General features: G+C 55.6%; 1 protein-coding gene across 4 annotated transcripts in view; it reads right to left on the reverse strand.

Annotated features, from left to right (window-relative positions):
• RELA (RELA proto-oncogene, NF-kB subunit) overlaps window positions 1-16,996 on the reverse strand; it is a 23,938-nt gene continuing 6,942 nt past the window's right edge. For 2 of the 4 annotated variants that reach the window (XM_073351677.2, XM_073351676.2), the window contains exons 2-11: window positions 7,593-7,637; window positions 6,298-6,449; window positions 5,531-5,679; window positions 5,072-5,163; window positions 4,145-4,282; window positions 3,745-3,849; window positions 3,088-3,300; window positions 2,873-2,953; window positions 2,328-2,426; window positions 1-2,135 (exon numbers count right to left, since the gene is read on the reverse strand). In XM_073351677.2, the coding sequence (XP_073207778.1) occupies window positions 1,522-2,135; window positions 2,328-2,426; window positions 2,873-2,953; window positions 3,088-3,300; window positions 3,745-3,849; window positions 4,145-4,282; window positions 5,072-5,163; window positions 5,531-5,679; window positions 6,298-6,390 (1,584 nt within the window). In that variant the 5' untranslated portion in view covers window positions 6,391-6,449; window positions 7,593-7,637 and the 3' untranslated portion in view covers window positions 1-1,521. Of the gene's footprint in view, window positions 2,136-2,327; window positions 2,427-2,872; window positions 2,954-3,087; window positions 3,301-3,744; window positions 3,850-4,144; window positions 4,283-5,071; window positions 5,164-5,530; window positions 5,680-6,297; window positions 6,450-7,592; window positions 7,638-8,957; window positions 8,979-16,996 lie in introns of those variants that run through there. The other 2 variants (XM_073351675.2, XM_073351674.2) reach the window with 2 other exon arrangements.

Genomic DNA, 16,996 nt, shown 5'->3' on the forward strand with positions numbered 1-16,996 from the left:
TGTGCTTTGACTCAGGTTTATTAGGAACATAAGTCAGCGGAAAAACTGGGCACGGAAGCAAGTCCCTGCGCCCCAGAGATAGCAAATACATTAATAATACGTGTCACTCACGGTTAAAACCGTCCAGCTACATTTAGCCAATAGTAAGACAAACGACAGTGGAAGCCAAAATATAGGGTGAGGAACGCTATACAAACCCTGCAATGGTGAATGCAGAGAGGGGCAGGAGGCCGTGATGGGCCCAGGTGCTTTGTAGCACTACTCTCTGGGCCTTCCTGCTGCAAGCCGGTGCCAGCGGGAGGAGTAGCTCAGAGCCTCTGATAGGTTCATAGCCTCTCTTACGACACCTAGCAGGGCCAGCTTCGTTTTACAGACCTGGAAGAGTGCTCTGTGCAACAGGGCACCTACTGCTGGCTGTTTTGGGCACTGCCCCCACCCCAACCGCAGGCCCAGCTGAGTCCTCTGAGCCATGGAGCAGGGATGGGGAGATCCAGGGGCACTAGGCATGGAGGGGCAGTGCCACCCCTTCCTACCGCACGGCAAGGCACATTATAATACAAGAATTGGAGAATGCCCCGAAACAAGGTGCAGCAACAACCCTCATCCCCCTTACACAGCTTGCAGAGCTCTCAAAGCCAATGTGCAACAGGGGGAGGAGACCCCCCCAGCAAGGGGGTGCTGGGTCTCCCACAGCTCACCACAGGCCCTCTGCTGGGTGGGAGGGGTCCTGTTCACACTCCCCAGCTGCAAAGGGGTGGGGGGAGTTAATGCTGCTTCTGCTAAGGCACCTTCTGAGGGTGGGAAGGAGAATTCCCCCTCCCACAATACACCCACAACACAGAGCCGGTCTGGATGCCAGAACCCCTCAGCCCTGCCTTGAGGGAACCCTTTCTGATTGGCTGCCCATCCCCAGGAGGCTGGGAATGGGGATAGGCAGCCAATCAGAGCTGCTGCAGGAGCTAAGGCAGAGCTCCCCCACCCCAGCCAACAGTTTTCAGGTAAGGGAGGACAGAGCAGAAGGAACCCAGAAGCTCAGGGCAGCTTCACTCCCCTCCTCTTCCCTCCTGTGAATAATGGGTGAAGCCTGTCCCCTCCCAGTCCTGACAATGGATCAGTCCATTGTCTGCTCCTCCCCCCTCTATTCCTGTGAAAAGAGGGTCAGGTTCTTCTTTGCTCCTCCCGTTGCAACAGGGGAGGGAACTAACCCCTGGCGCTGCCCCCTCAGCCTGACAAGTGGGAGACCCCCCGTAGTGCAGGGGATGGAGTGGGGGGGGATACAGAGCAGGGCTCTGGGGAGGCATGGGGTGGGCGGACAGTGAGATTGATAGCCAAACGAAGCCAGTAATACAAGGCCCAGGCAGGCCGGATGGGGGACCTGAACTGACTGAGTCCAGGGCAGAGTCCGATCCCCCCGGTGGGAGGTGGGGGGGCTCTCGGTGGATGAGCAGTTACCCCCCGAGTCCCTTGCGCAGAGCCAGGTGGGGGGGTGTCACCGTCAGTCCGTCTTTCCCAGCGTCCCAACTAAGAGGAACTGAACTGGCTGAGCAGGGCGCTGAAGTCCAGATCCCCCATGGAGGTGAGGTTCTCTTCCGGGAGGCCGCCCAGGACCCCGTTGATGAAGCTGTTGGCACCGCTGGCCCCCCCACCCCCGCCGTTGCCCTGTGGCTCCTCCCCTGTCACGCCCACCACACCACGCTGGCTGCTCATCAGGCGGGTGATCGACTCGGGATAGGTCAGGAGCATGCTGTGCCCGTCAGCACCCTCGGTGGACGACCCCTGGCTCAGCAGCTGCCGGAACTCAGTAGTGTTGATGGACTCCAGGCTGGTGTAGGTGGTGTCCTCCAGCAAGGCCCCCAGCTCCATGGCGACTGAGTCGCCCCCGCCCTCAAACGGCAGGTGGAAGAAGGGGTCAAAGTTGGGCTCGGCCTCGGGAGCAGGGGGTGGGGGCTGGGCCCGGCTTGAGATGCCCAGGCTGGAGAACTCCTCCAGGTTGACTGTACTGAAGCCCAGCTGGGGGGTGGGAGGAGGAGGAGCTCGGCTGGGCCCGGTGAAGGGTAAGGGGGGGTGCTGGGCCGTGGCCTGCGGCTTCTGGATGGTCGGCAGCTGCCCCATGGCGCCCGCCATTCCGGTGAGACCTAGAGAAGGGAGAGGTTAGTGCTGGGAGGTGGGGGGGCCAATCCCATGGGCAGGGACCCCAGTGCCTCCCCTCTAGGACAGCATGGTACAGAGAAGCATTATGGGGGATTGTGCAGTCCCCCCAAACTGGTGCCCCCTTGAGGGGAAAGGCCCATTCCCCACCCTGCGTAGAGTGGCTGGAGCCCCCTTACCACTCATACTGGGTCGGATGAGGCTGGGTTTGGGCATGGCAGCTGTGCGGGCAGGGACAGCAATCCGACGCGGGGAGCGTGACTCCGGAACCACCACTGCTGGGAGGAGAGACAGGGTCAGTAACATGGGGGGGCACCAGAGCAGAGGACCCCCCCACAGCAGCGAGGCCACCCTCAGTTCCCCCTCCATGTAGGAGACTAATGGGCTCCACCTCCCAACACCACAGTCATACCCCCGACCCTCGTACTAGAGACAACCAGGTTCAGTCTCCTCTCCCTCAACCCCCCTTGGCTTAGGTGCCTGAAGCCCAACTCTAAGACCCTCCCACCCCTGCCCCTCAAGAGCCACCCACCCTCCTGAGCTGCCCTCCCCCAAAGAGCCCCTCCTTCCCAGCCCCCTTCCCAGCTAAAAGGCTCTCCCTGCCCAGCTCAGAGACCACCCCTTCCCCCCTCCCAGCAAAGAGACCCCCCCCATCTCCTCCCCATCCCCCTAGATACTCTGCCCCCCCTGCCCGTTAAGAGTCATCGCCCACCCCTGGCCTCACCTGCGAAAGGCGCTTTCTGCACAAAGTTCTTGAAGGTGTCCCGCGTTCGCTTGCGCTTCTCCTCGATGCGGTGGAAGTCACCTAGGGGAGAGCATGGCCCTTTAGCCCTGGGGGCTGATTCCGCCCTGCCCCGGGGTGGGGTCACATTCCCCACCCCTGGAGCCAGCCAGTCCCGCTGCCCTCGAGCCAGGGTGGAGGAAAGGCCCCCCTGGTACCTTCATCTGGCAGGTAGCGGAACTCCATGGCCTCGCTGACCTCCTTGTCAGATGGGCGCCGGAGCTGCATCTGCACCGTCACCGGCTCCCTGAGCGCCTGGTCCTGGTAGGGCGGGGTTTTGAACACGATGGCAACCTGCCGGTGCACGTCTGCCTGCGAGAAGGAGCCCTTGGCCTCCCACGAGTCCTTGAAGAATCGGACCTCAATGTCCTCTGGGGGGAGGCAAAGGGGAGGTGAGGGGGCTGCAGGCACCAATGGGAGAACTGGAGATAGAACCCGGGAGTCTGGGCTCCCAGCCTCCCAACCACTAGACCTTACTGCCCTCCCAGAGCTGTGGATAGACCCCAGGCCGCCCCATTCTAACCACTGGCTTCCGCATCAAAGAGCAATGGAGCCAGCTGCTTGGGGGGTGGGAGTGTATGGGAGTGGGGTGGGGTTGGAGTCACCATCCCTGTGGGAGGAGCCAGGCTGGAGATCCAGCATTTGGGGATAAAGCCAACTGTGCCCTGATGGAACAAGAGGACCTCTGTACTCATCCCCTCTGGGCATGCCCAGCACACTCATTCATCCCCCCACCACACGCTAGGAGCCCAAGGCCTGCACCCACACCCTCAGGGAGTAAGCCCCAGCCTCACGGCTCCCCCCCAAGCACTTACCTTTCTGCACCTTGTCGCAGAGCAGGAAGATCTCGTCCCCACCCAGACAGCTCCCCGAGTTGCGATTGACCCGGCAGATCTTCAGCTCAGCCGTGTTGGGGGCTCCTGGAGAGTGGAAGGGGGAGTCAGGGACCCCAATACAAACCATCATGGGGGCACACATGAGTCTCTTCCTCTGGACCCCACCATATCCATGTGCTAGGCACCCCCTCCCCACTGCAACCCTCAGCCCCTCCATTCTCCTGTACCACCCCCCATTGCCGCTCCAGAGACCCCCACCAACTTCCCCAATCTCTGGGCCAAGGACCCTCCCCAAGGTACCCTCTCCCCCGCTGCTATGCTGGTGACCCCCACCCCCAACCCCTGCAGCTGGGCCCGGCTCCCTCCCTCCGGGGCTCACGGTTGTCGTAGATCGGCTGTGACACCACGAGGGGCAGCGGGACGAGGTGCCCGGTGCCCACAGGGTCCTGCACCCACACCTGGAAGCAGAGCCGCACGGCGTTCAAGTCATAGTCCCCCTTCTGATTGTCCAGGGGCACTGTGGGGGCAAGAGAGGGGCAATGAGGCTCACACAGGGTGGCTGAGATCCCCATCCCCACCTCCCCTCTCCCGGGATCCGTGGCTCCAACCCTGCCTGGGCAATTTCTCCTCCTCCCACACTGCCTGAAGGGGCTATTACTGGCTCTGGCCCCCCTTATATCGAAGGGGCTGCGGTTGGTTCTCCCTCATCCCCGGGCAGTCCTTCCCCCCATCGAAGGGGCTGCGGTTGGTTGTGCCCCACCCCCAGGCAGTCTCCCCCCATTGAAGGGGCTGCGGTTGGTTGTGCCCCACCCCCAGGCAGTCCCCCACTCATCGAAGGGGCTGCAGTCGGTTGTGCCCCACCCCCAGGCAGTCCCCCCCCATTGAAGGGGCTGCGGTTGGTTCTGCCCCACCCCCCCAGGCAGTCCCCCCGCATCGAAGGGGCTGTGGTTGGTTCTGCCCCACCCCCAGGCAGTCCCCCACTCACCATTGAAGGGGCTGCGGTTGGTTGTGCCCCACCCACCCAGGCAGTCCCCCCCCCCCCATCGAAGGGGCTGCGGTTGGTTGTGCCCCACCCCCCCAGGCAGTCGTCCCCCCCATCGAAGGGGCTGCGGTTGGTTGTGCCCCACCCCCCCAGGCAGTCCCCCCCCCCCCCATCGAAGGGGCTGCGGTTGGTTCTGCCCCACCCCCCCAGGCAGTCCCCACCCATTGAAGGGGCTGCGGTTGGTTCTGCCCCACCCCAGGCAGTCCCCCCCATGGAAGGGGCTGCGGTTGGTTCTGCCCCACCCCCAGGCAGTCCCCCACTCACCATTGAAGGGGTTATTGTTGGTGCGGATGCGCTGTGCCACAGCCTCGTCCAGCTCCCGTTTCTTCACGCACTGGATGCCCAGGTTCTGGAAGCTGAGATGCAGGCAGGAGTTACCCACCGCTCCTCCCTGCACGGTGCCAGCCCAGCCCCGGGAAGGGTGGGGGGCAGGACCCCTGGATTCCGTCCCCAGCTCTGCCCGACTTGCTGAGAGATCCTGGGTCAGGCCCCTCCCATCGTAGTGCCGCAATTTCCCACAAAGCAAATCAGCAGCAAAGCTGAAATAGAACCCAGGAGTCCTGATGCCTGGCTCCCCACCCCGCTTTAACCCACTCGACAACCACCCGTCCCCCAATCCAGGGACAGAACCCAGGAGTCCTGACTCCAGCCCCACATCTCTACTGCAGCAGACCCCCACGCCCCTACCAAAGCTGGGCATTGAACCCAGGCGTCCCAGCTCACCTGTGGATGTTGCGCTCAGGTGAAAGCTCAGCCTCATAGTAGCCATCCTTGCAGTCCTTGCCCACCAGCTCGTGGGGGTGGGGTCGGTGGGGGGCGTCCTTGGTCACCAGAGAGATACGAACCTTCCCGGGGCCTGTGTAATTATTGATCTGGGGATGGGAGAAGGAGGCAGAGGTTAGGGGCTCCAAGGATCCTCAGCAGGGCTGGAAAGGAGCCCCTCCCTCCCATTCCCACTGGAAATCAGGCTGAGACCTTCCATACTCACCGCACCCATGAGCCATGACCCCTGCAGTTGCAGGGGTCTGGGGCCTTTGGCATCAGGCATTGTTGGGGTCCTGCTCCACATGGGAGCTCGGGAGTGTTAACACTCAGAGACCCTCCTCAAATCTCATGGGGGCGTGGGGGGGGACTGAGTCACAGAGTGGGGGAGCAGCACACGCTGGGGTCATGCAGCAAATCAAGACAGCCAGAGAGAGAACCTAGCTCTCAGCTCACCCTCACCCCACCTACTCTGTCCCACGAGACTCCACTCCCTTCCCAGAGCTAGGGATAGAACCCAGGAGTCCTGGCTCCCAGTTCTCTGCTCTATCCTTTAGGCAGTGCTCCTTCCCCCCGGATTTCGTTAGGGGGTCCAGGCCACCCACCCAGAAGTGAGGGATTGGGAGGGGGCACTGGAGGTGCAAAGACCTTGTCTGTGAGTGCAGGGAGGGGCTGATCTTGAGGTGGAGTGTGGGGGAGAGGTGCACTGGGGCAGGGCAGGGGCTGACCTTGATGGTGGGGTGGGTCTTGGTGGTGTCAGTGCTGTGCTCCCCGGGGATGCTGCCGGCCGAGCGCCCCTCACACTTGTAGCGGAAGCGCATGCCGCGCTGCTTGGGCTGTTCGATGATCTCCACGTAGGGGGTGCTGCTGGGGGTAGGGTCTGAGGGCACAGAGAGACAGACATGAGCAATGGACAGACCCACCCTTGGCATCACCCACCTGTGCCCACACCTCTGCAATCAGCAATGGGTTTAGCCTGAGGGACGTAAATCCAATGGAGGGAAACTGAGGCACATGGATTGGGTCAGTGGCCAAACTAGGGAATAAAACCCAGGAGTCCTGACTCCCAGCCCCTCCTGCCCTATCCACTAGATCCCACTCTTCTTTCAGAACTGTACAGAACCCAGGAGTCCTTCTGAACAGCCCCTATGCACCCCTCCTTCTCCACCCCCAAGGTGGCTGCAGCTCAGCATGAGGCAAGGGATCCCTGTATAAACAGCCCCCACATCTCAGCACAGGCCTGTCAAGTCTGGGGCAGCTACTCCCTCTTGTGGATTTCCCCTGACTGGAGCTTTAACACAACAGTGGTATGTACAGCCCCCCATGTCACACTTCGCTGGCATTAGGCCAGCAGCCCTGCAGGGAGGAGATGGAGTCCCCAGGAGATCTCCATCCAGAGCCAGGCTTGAACCTTGTCACTCAGGGCACAGCCACCGACTGCAGCTTCCGCTGCAGGAATCTACCTCACAATGTGACTAATCCAGAGTCCACAATGAGTCATCCCAACTCCCACCCCGCCAGGCTGGGGAACCCCTGACACCAGGATCCCAGAGTGCTGAGATGCAGCCGCCTCTGGGGAGGGGTAAGGAGGCTGTTTAGACATGCATCCCTCACCTGGTGCTGAGATGTAGTGTCACACTTGTGTCTCCTGCAGTGAATGGCATTTCTAGCACCACGGCGTACCCTAGAGACATGCTGCGGTACTGGGGTAGCATTTACTCTGGGGAGAGAGTGCCCCCTACTGAACCTCTGCCCCACTCACTGTAGCACAGCAGCCTCCTGCATTCTATTCCTGGCTCTGGGACGAGAGTGGGATCAAGTGGGTTAGAGCAGGAGGTGCTGGGAGCCAGGACTCCTCGGTTCTACGGGGATAATCTCTAGTGCTTGAGATGGTTTTGCAAGGGACTAATGCTTCAAAAGACATAACAGACTTGGAGGGCAGCTGCTAGTGAAATACATTATTAACAATCATAATTTTGTTAATTACATTCAGTTTAGTTACACAAATTGAATCATGACTCACCCTGGAGGCCCCAGTCCTGCTGGAGGAAGGCAAGTGGCAGCAGGTCTGAAAGGCAAGAATGGGAGTGGTTACTGGCATGACAGAGCCAGGGTTTTTGCAACCTCCTGCAGCAGGGAGTTCCACAGGTACAGCATGCAGCTAGGGCCCTGGTATTTTCCCAACCCGAAAAACAGCTCTCTTGCCATCAATCAGCTCCACCTAGTGTACAGACCTTGTATTGCACCTCATCCTCTCTACTCTCACTCCCCATGCCTATTACATGCTTCTATGAGGTCCTCCATGCTGTCCCCTGCTGCCCAGAATCCTGACTTGCCCACCGGCAACAGGGCTCATGCTTCCCCAGGGGAAAGAGTGGGGGTGAGATGCAACTGTCTCTGGGGTAGGCACATGGCTGGCTAGCAGCTGCACAGTCATTTGGAATTAGAAATAAAAGATAATGGTGAATGGGGTTAAAACAGAAGGGGGTTATTCAGGGAGGTAGAATGGAATCTTCTGGGGTGGGAGGTGTCCTGGACATGGGGGTTCACATGCCAAGTGACATGCACCTCCATTCAGGGCTATTTCACCCCTTGATGTCCAGGCAGCATGAGGATTTGGGGAAGTGGGCAGGCAGTGCAGGGGGCTCATGACAGGAGTTAAAAGCTCCTGATCTCAGATCCTGTCCCAGAGGTGGCAAAGTCCCAACTCCTACATAGTGCTGCCCTTTCCCATAACTCACATGGGGCCTTTGCCAGCCTGGCACCACTCCCAATTGTCACAGGGCACCCAGACTGCAGGCACTGCCAGGTCAGGATGCAGCTGGCACGCCTCCAAGAGAAATAAAGAGTGCGGAAGGAAACAGGCTCTCTCCCATTGCAGTCAGGGCTGGCACAGATGCCCCCGTGCAGCACTAGGGGACACTGTGCTGATCCTGACCCCTCAACCCCACTGTCCTGGGGAATTTCCAGCTCAGGCAATTCAATTGCTCTCCCTAGATGCACTGGCAGTTCCAGCTGTTCTTACTCGCCCCAGACACCCTTGTGTGGCGTTGCTGTGCGGCTCTTGTACACTGCTATGCTCCACCCTAGAAGTGGCTGCATTTCGTTGGAGGATGAAATGAGGCATGCTTTTTATAGCAGCTGTAGAATGGGCCGCACACTAGACACGTCATTCCTACAGGACCAGAGAGGCCTCCAACTTTGGGTAACAGCAAGCACCAGACAAACCCTGTTACAGAGAGCGTCCCCTCCCAAGCACACATCTTTCAGAAACACACCTAAGGGATCCCTTCCTGGCACTGAGATACAGCCACTTCTGGGGCGGATCGTGGGAGGTTGTTTATAAATTATACAACACAGGGTTTTCCCATTGAACACCCCCAGGCACCTGGCTTCTGGTTGCTTCCTTTGGGAAGACAATCCCCTGCCTTCTCCCTGGTGCATGTTGTCCCAGCCAGGTGATCTGTGTGGATTTCAGGCATGGGGTGATCAGGGCCTGGCCCGTTTGTGAAGGACCCTGCCCAGCGACACACCCAAATCCTTCCAAGTGGGGAGGGAGTGGGGCACCATCATGTAGGGCTCGTCCACGCTTCCAGCGCTGCAGCATCTGCCGTCGGCGTAGGTACTCAAGCTCCCCAAGAGGTAGGGGTGGTAGGTGGGAGAAGCCCTTCTGTTGACTCAGTGCTGTCTGCCCTGGGAGTTAGGTCGGTTAACGGTGTCGCTCAGGGGGATGAATTTCCCACATCCCTAAGCAATGTAGTTATACCAGCGTAAGTCGGGAGTGTTGACCCAGCGGAGATGCAGGCAGGTCAGCACGGAGTAAGTATTAGGACTCCTGGGTTCAAGTCCCAGCTCTAGGAGAGTAATGGTGACTAGTGGTTAGAGCAGTGGACTGGGATTTAGGACTCCTGGGTCTCATTACTGGCTCTGGGAGAGGAGCCGTGGTTTTGGGTGCCCCAACCACCTCCCAGGCAGGGCCCTGAGCCCCCAGTCCCCACAGAGCACCTCCATGGAACAAAGGCTCCAACAGGGAATTCCTAGGAAGACCGAGCTGCTGAGAACCAGAAGTGGGACTTGACCGGCGCTTGAGGGCAGCCGGTTGCCCTGTCACGTACAAGCAACTGACGCTGCCCTCCAGTTCCCCACTCCTCTGCTGGGCGAAGACATCACAGCCTTGGGTGCATCTGCAGCACCGTGCACCCTAGCACCAGGCAGGGATGCTGGGGCCAGGACTGACTATGAGGGGAGATCGCCCCCTACTGAGCTCCCCCAGCCCGCTCCCTGTGGCATGGCACCCTCATCTCTGGGCTGGGGCCAGCGCAGACTGTGAGGGGAGAGCGCCCCCTACTGAGCTCCCCCAGCACACACTGAGGCCTCCAGGTCTGCAGCCTGATTCCGCCAAGCCCAGGGGCTCCCAGCTTGGCTCAGACCAGCAGTTAGTGCCCTCGGTTTCTGTTTGCAGAGCTGGGAGCTGCACCCTGGTTCCCAAGGGGCCCAGCTCACTCATTAACCAGGTGCCATTGTCCCAGCAGCACTGCTAGTGGGAGGTGATTTATGGGGCCTGTGCAGGGACCAAGGGAGGCAGCAATTTAGGAAGAGGAAGAACAACAGAATCTGTATTTCATATCAACTCAAATCCCACAGGTGGTGGGGGAGGGGAGGAGTAACCCAGGGCTGGGCTAGCAGAGGGCTGTGGGGCAGGAGGGAGGGGCTCCAACAGAGCTGTTGGGGGGGCCCAGGACTGGCCTAGCAGGGGGCTGTGGGTCAGGAGCGAGGGCACCTGAAGGGAGTTTTCTGCCTGTTTCAGCACTAAGTTTTTAAAGTGGAAATAATGAGGGGTGGGGGGCAATATTCTAACCACTGCCCCATACGTATCCACTGATCCCGGGACTGCCAGCTCCGGGGATAGAGAGCCCTAGTCCCCTAGGATCCATGCCCCCTCCCAGCATGCTGCAGCTGCTGGGATGCAGAGGGAGGGGCACAGGGAACACAATTCTTTTCCCTTGAGGACATTTGTTCTGTGCGGGGAATCTTGTGGCCAGAGGCTGGGCTGACAGCCCCCCAGCCAGGGGAGTGGCAGGAGCCCAGCACACAGAGGACAAAGAACTGGAGCCCTGGGGGACAATCCTGCCCTGGGTGCTGGAGCGGAGGGGACAGAATGGAACTAGATGGGGACTTCTCATCTCTATGAATTACGGGCATTACAGTCGTGCTGGGCCCCGTCACGGGGGTCGCTGCACAGACACACAGTGAGAGACAGTCCCTGCTCTGGAGATCTAACAATCGACACAGAGAAAGGATGGGAGGGGAAACTGAAGTACAGAGAGGGGAAGGGACCTGTCCAAGGTGACACAGCTCATCAAGGTGGCAAAAAGAACCCAGGAGTCCTGTGCTTTATGCACCGACCAGGCTCTGCTGCCTCCATATGCAGGTCCATTCAAGTTTCAGGAAACATTTGGTGACTTGTCAGACTCCTGGGTTCTAGCTGCAGCTCTGGGAGGGGAGTGGGGACTATGAGTCTGGGAGGCAGCAAGGTTTTCCTCCCGTCCCCTTCCAGAGACAACCCAGCTCTGTCTCCCCACTGACCCCTGGGGCCAGTACCCCCCCATCTCTCCCCAAAAGCCATCAAAGTTGGGATGCCGACAGGAACCGCCTTTGTGTCCTGCTTGTCTGCAAAGCAGATGACAATCATGCGTGTATGTACAGGGGAGTAGGAGAGTGTGTCCATCGTCTGTAAGGCCAGACGGGCCCACTGCGATCTGGTCTCTTGTGTGCTTTTACCCTATACTATATAGATTTCACAGGGGAGACCAGCATTTCTCAAACTGGGGGTCCTGGCCCAAAAGAGAGGTGCGGGGGGGGGATGGAGGTCACAAGATTATGGTAGGAGGATTACAGAATTGCCATCCTTACTTCTGTGCTGCCTTCAGAGCTGGGCAGCTGGAGAGTGGCAGCTGTTAGCCAGGTGCCCAGCTCCGAAGGCAGCGCCCCGCCAGCAGCTGCACAGAAGTAAGGGTGGTGATACCATACCATGCCACCCTTACTTCTGCACTGCTGCCTTCAGAGCTGGGCAGCTGGAGAGCGGCGGCTGCTGACCGAGGGCTCAGCTCTGCAGGCGGCAGCGCGGAAGTACGGGTGGCACCACCATACCAGGCCATCCTCACTTCTGCACCGCTGCTGGCGGCAGCTCTGCCTTCGGAGCTGGGCTCCCGGGCAACAGCCACCGCTCTCCAGCTGCCTAGCTCTGAAGGCAACCCCCGCTACAATAACCTGGCAACCCCCACCCCCCCAACTCCTTTTGGGTCAGGACCCCTACAATGACAACACTGTGAAATTTCAGATGTAAATAGCTGAAATCATGAAATTCATGATTTTTAAAATCCTGTGACAGTGAAATTGACCAAAATGGACCCTGAATTTGGTAGGGCCCTATATATAAGATAGGCTGGCCTGGAATTAGTTCATCCGGGACAGAGCAGATCTGCTAGAAAACCATCCAATCTTGATTTAAGTATTGCCAGTGATGCAGAATCCACCACAACCCACGGTTGGTCCACTGGTGAATTCCCCTGACTGGTAAAAATATGTTGCCTTATTTTCGATCTGCATTCCGCAAGCTTCAGTTTCCAGTTGCTGGATCACGTTACACCTCTGACTGCCGAACTGAAGAGCCCTCATGTTATCCAACTTCTGTCCCCAAGTAGGTACTTTCTGTTCCCTGTGTATATGCCCGAGAGGTGCATACAGGGGAGTGTGTATGTAAAATACACACATGCAGGACAGCCACAATCCTGGCTGAGCCCAGGGACTGAACTGGGGATTTCCCGAGTTAAAAGACTGAGGCCAGATCGACACTCAAAACGTTTGCTGGTAAAAGCAATGTCACGGGTGAGATCTGTTAACATTTTATACTAGCAAAAGCTCCAATGCAGATACGGTTACAGCAGCAAACAGACTGAGAGCACTGATAATAATGATAAAAAAGTCCTTTTGTCAGTGGCTTGTTTTGCTCAGGGACCCGGTATAAGGAGTGTTTTGCCGGTATAAGCAGAGTCTCCACTAGGAAGGTTTGCCGGCATGACTGTACTGGTTTGGCAATACCGACAAATCCTTTCTAGTTTAGACTAGGACAGCATCATTACAGTTTGAGCTACAGAACTAGGCTGGGTAGCTGGGGGCTGTGAGACTCCCATCCTCTGTGCATCATCATACAGGGAGGTGAATATTACATATGGACCTCACAGTGTGGCTAGTGGGTAGAGCATGGCACTGGAGATCCGGACTCCTGGATTCTATTCCTGGCTCTGCCACCAGCCTACTGGGTGACTTAGGGTAAGTCTTCCCTCTTTGTGCCTCAGTTTCCCCATCTGTAAAATAGGGGTAATTGCAGCTGCATTTCAGTGCTGGGCAAAAGGGATCTCTGTATAAACAGCCCCAGTGGCCCACACCAGAGGTGGCTGCATGAGAATGATATCATTCCCCTTTGTAGCGTGCTTTAAAATCTGATTAAAAGTACTAGATAAGAGGTAAGATTATTATACACACATGAGATTGTCTACAGAGCAGTGTGTGTGTGTGTCCTGTGTGCATGATTCACACAAACACACTCCCCTGCGCATGCATCTTGTGAAGGAGTTTATATATCCCTTAAACCAGTGATTCTCAAACTTTTGTACTGGTGACCCCTTTCATATAGCAAGCCTCTGAGTGTGATCCCCCCTTATAAATTAAAAACACTTTTTTATATATTTACCACCATTATAAATGCTGGAGGCACACAGCTCATGACCCCCACATAATAACCTCACGACCCCCTGAGGGGTCCCAACCCCCAGTTTGAGAACCCCTGCCTTAAACTAAATAGATTGAGCTCCTGGAGTGTCACTAAGCCATTAGTTAGCAGGCAGCTTGTGGCTTGAAGCAGGAAGCTCCAAAGCCCTTCCAAAAGGCTTGCTTGTCTTTTTTTTAATCTTTTCTCGGGATGTCTCGATTGCCCTATGAGCATCCAGGCCCTATGCAATTCCTCCTGAGCTCTCTGCCACAATAAAATCATGTGGCAGTGAGTCCCATGGATTAATTGTTGCAGTGGGAAAGTATTTTCCCCCACAAAAACAGTTTTAAATTTGCAGACACTCTGTTTCCAATGAACATGCTGAAATCAGACACAGATGGGCCAGATTTAAATCCTCATGGCAGCGGCTTCTAAACTGATTTTGTTTCCATGATTGCAAAAAGACAGAGACTGTCTACATTAAGATGACTGTAATCAAATCTCATGCTTCAGGGCTTCAGCCAGTCACTTTCTGGGGTCAGGAAGGGATTTTTTCCCACAATGTACAGCTAACTAGATCCGTTTAGTTAGTTAAGACTGGGACTTTTCAGCTTGGAAAAGAGACAATTAAGGAGGGATACTATAGAGGTCTATTAAATCATGACTGGTTTGGAGAAATAGGAAGTGTTGTTTACTTCTTCTCATAACACAAGAACTAGAGGTCACCCAATGAAATTAATAGGTAGCAGGTTTAAAACAAAGAAAAGGAAGTATTTTGTCACACAATGCATAGTTAACCTGTGGAACTCTTTGCCAGAGGACGCTGTGAAGGCCAAGACTATAACAGGGCTCAAAAAAGAACTAGATAAGTTCATAGAGGATAGGTCCATCAATGGCTATTAGCAAGGATGGGCAGGGATGGTGTCCTAGCCTCTGTTTGCCAGAAGCTGGGAATGGGCAACAGAGGATGGATCACTTGATGATTACCTGTTCTGTTCATTTCCTTTGAAGCACCTGGCATTGGCCACTGTCGGAAGACAGGATTCTGGCTAGATGGACCATTGGTCTGACCCAGTATGGCCGTTCTTATGCTCTTATGTCTGGGTTGGGGATTTTTTTCTGACTTCCTCTGAAGCACCAGAGATCAGCCCAGCCGAGACACTGGATGGGGTGGGCCAGTGCTCTGAGATGGTATCAAATCCTCTCTCTAGCTGCCTGGTGGGTGGGTCTTGCCCAGATGCTCAGGGTTCAGCCCATCATCAGACTGGGGGTCAGGAAGGAATTTCCCCCAGGTCAGATTGGCAGAGTCCTTGGGGGTTTTCACCTTCCCCTGCAGCATGGGGCGCAGGACACCTGCTGGGATCAGCTGGACACGGCTCATCACAGCGATTCCCTGCCAGCGCAGGTCCCTTGGGCACTGGGGGCTCCTCGGTCTTGCCTGTTCTCTGCATGGGGCTCACAATAATTTAGCCTCCTGAGGATTCAAATGCATTGCGCTCAATACAAGCAGGATTGGATGAAAATGAACCCCCCATGTTATACAGAGGGTCAGACTGGAGGATCTGATGATCTCTTGCGTCCTTAAACTCTAGGAAACCATGGTGGACTGATTTAAAATCAAGGTGATTTAAATTACGAAGTGGGAAGCCTCAATTTCAATCATCCATTTTCATAAACTTTGTACTTCAGCAATTTTCTAAAGAAAGGTGCCCCCTCATTAAAACATGCTGAGTTACAACTAAACAGAGCCTTTACGCGAGATTTGGTACACCTTTTTGCTGCCTAAGAGAATATACTATAACAATATGCATTTATTTAAGCAATTATATAGCTTAATATTTCAGATTCTTATTAACTGAACATCTTTAGCATGTTAGAAAATGGTGAAAGACATATAGCTTATTTACTAGATAGTTAACTTTTTGCTCATTATTTGTGTCAAGCTGCATTAGGATGGTGACTGGAATTTAATTAAACACACAAAACAGCATCTAAAATGCATTTTTATTAAACAAAACCTTAAATGTTTTGGATCCATATACTTCTCTTATCAAAACAGGCTTCACATTTAAAACTAAATTAAAGAAACGGCGGGATTAACTGTAGCCAGTGAATTAAATTGATTATTTCAGTCAGCCTGGGAAAATTTTCAAACACGCCTAAGTGAGAGAGACTGGAGTTTAAATTCCTAGTCTCGCCTAAGTCTCTTTAAAATGAGACCGGCTCCTAAATTACTTAGGCTGACGTATTGTGCCATATTTCTAAAGCCTGAACTCAAAAAGATGTTTCCCCCTGATTCTTTCTATTAAAAAACCCTTTGAGTTCAAGGCTGCCTTTCTGTATAAAGAATCTCATGGATTCAGCAAATTTTTAACAGGGAGGGGGATTAACCATTAGAACAGCTGACTCTAGGACTGGGTGGAGTATCTATTACTTGGGGTCTTTTCATCCAGCTCACACGTCACTCTAAAACCAATGTTCTAGCTCATCCACCAGATCTGGGCTGGAGACAGGAATGGCTCTCTGGCCTGGAAATCTACTATGATGCATGACTGACAAGAATTAAGAGGCAGCGTGGTCTAGTGGATAGGGGCACTGTCCTAGGAGTCAGGACTCCTGAGTTCTATTCCCAGATCTGCGACCGAGCTGCTGCGTGACCTTGGGCAAGTCCTTTCCCCTCTTGGTGCCTCTGCCTCCCCATCCACCCCTCGTCTATTCAGACTGTGAGCTCCTCCAGAGCAGGGACTCTCTCATATTGTGTGTCTGTGCCTGGCACAACAGGATGGCCCCTCTCCCACCCCCAGCTGTGCACATGGGGGGACCCTGATCTCAGTTGGAATCTTGAGTTACAACCATAATACAAATAATATTGAATATGTGCGTTAGACCAAGGGTTCAGGCGTCTGATGGGACAAATTGATTAAAAGCAGCAGTCAAAAAGCAAACAAATTACACAGTGCCCTAAGAGCGGGATGAAGGGTCTTCCAATGCCAGCATATAAACCAATGGTGCAGTCACACACAGCACTAGGCATGCCACCTCCTACAGGGCCCAGAATCGCAGGTGGCTCCTAGTAGGCTGAGAGGCCTGGAACAGTGGAGAGCAGTGAGGGCTGCTCACCTTGGATCTGAGCGAAGGATGGTAAAGAGGAGAGATTGGGAGCATCCCTTGCTTTCTGGCAGCACTAGGACAGTCATAGATTCTAAGGCCGGAAGGGCCCCCTGAGATAGGCTGACCTCTCTCACACAGGCCATAGGCGTGCCCTGAATCGAGTCCTGGCTGAGATCAGAAGGCAGCAAATTCAGAACTGATCAGAGGAAAGGATTTCCATGCACGGCACCATTCACCCGCAGAACCCATTGCCACAGGCTACGACTGAGGCTGGGGGCTGAGCAGGAATCCAGAAGGGACTGGCCATTTCTCTGGTGAACAAGATTACATGGAGTTGGTAGGGCAAAGGCTGGAAAGCCAGACAGAGTTTTGGATGGGACATCAAACCTCCTGCCTCAGCAATGAAGCTGCTCTTATCCAGTCAGAGTGGGCAGGAGACTACTGAAGGGGGCCAGATTATTCCCCTCAGCTGCTCCCACTGCCTGCCTCTGCAGCAGCTGGTTTCACAGCCATGGTCAGAGATGGGGCTAGAAGGACTTCAGGCC

The sequence above is a fragment of the Lepidochelys kempii genome, chromosome 7 (genome assembly GCF_965140285.1).
Source record: "Lepidochelys kempii isolate rLepKem1 chromosome 7, rLepKem1.hap1, whole genome shotgun sequence".
Taxonomy (NCBI): Eukaryota; Metazoa; Chordata; order Testudines; family Cheloniidae; genus Lepidochelys; species Lepidochelys kempii.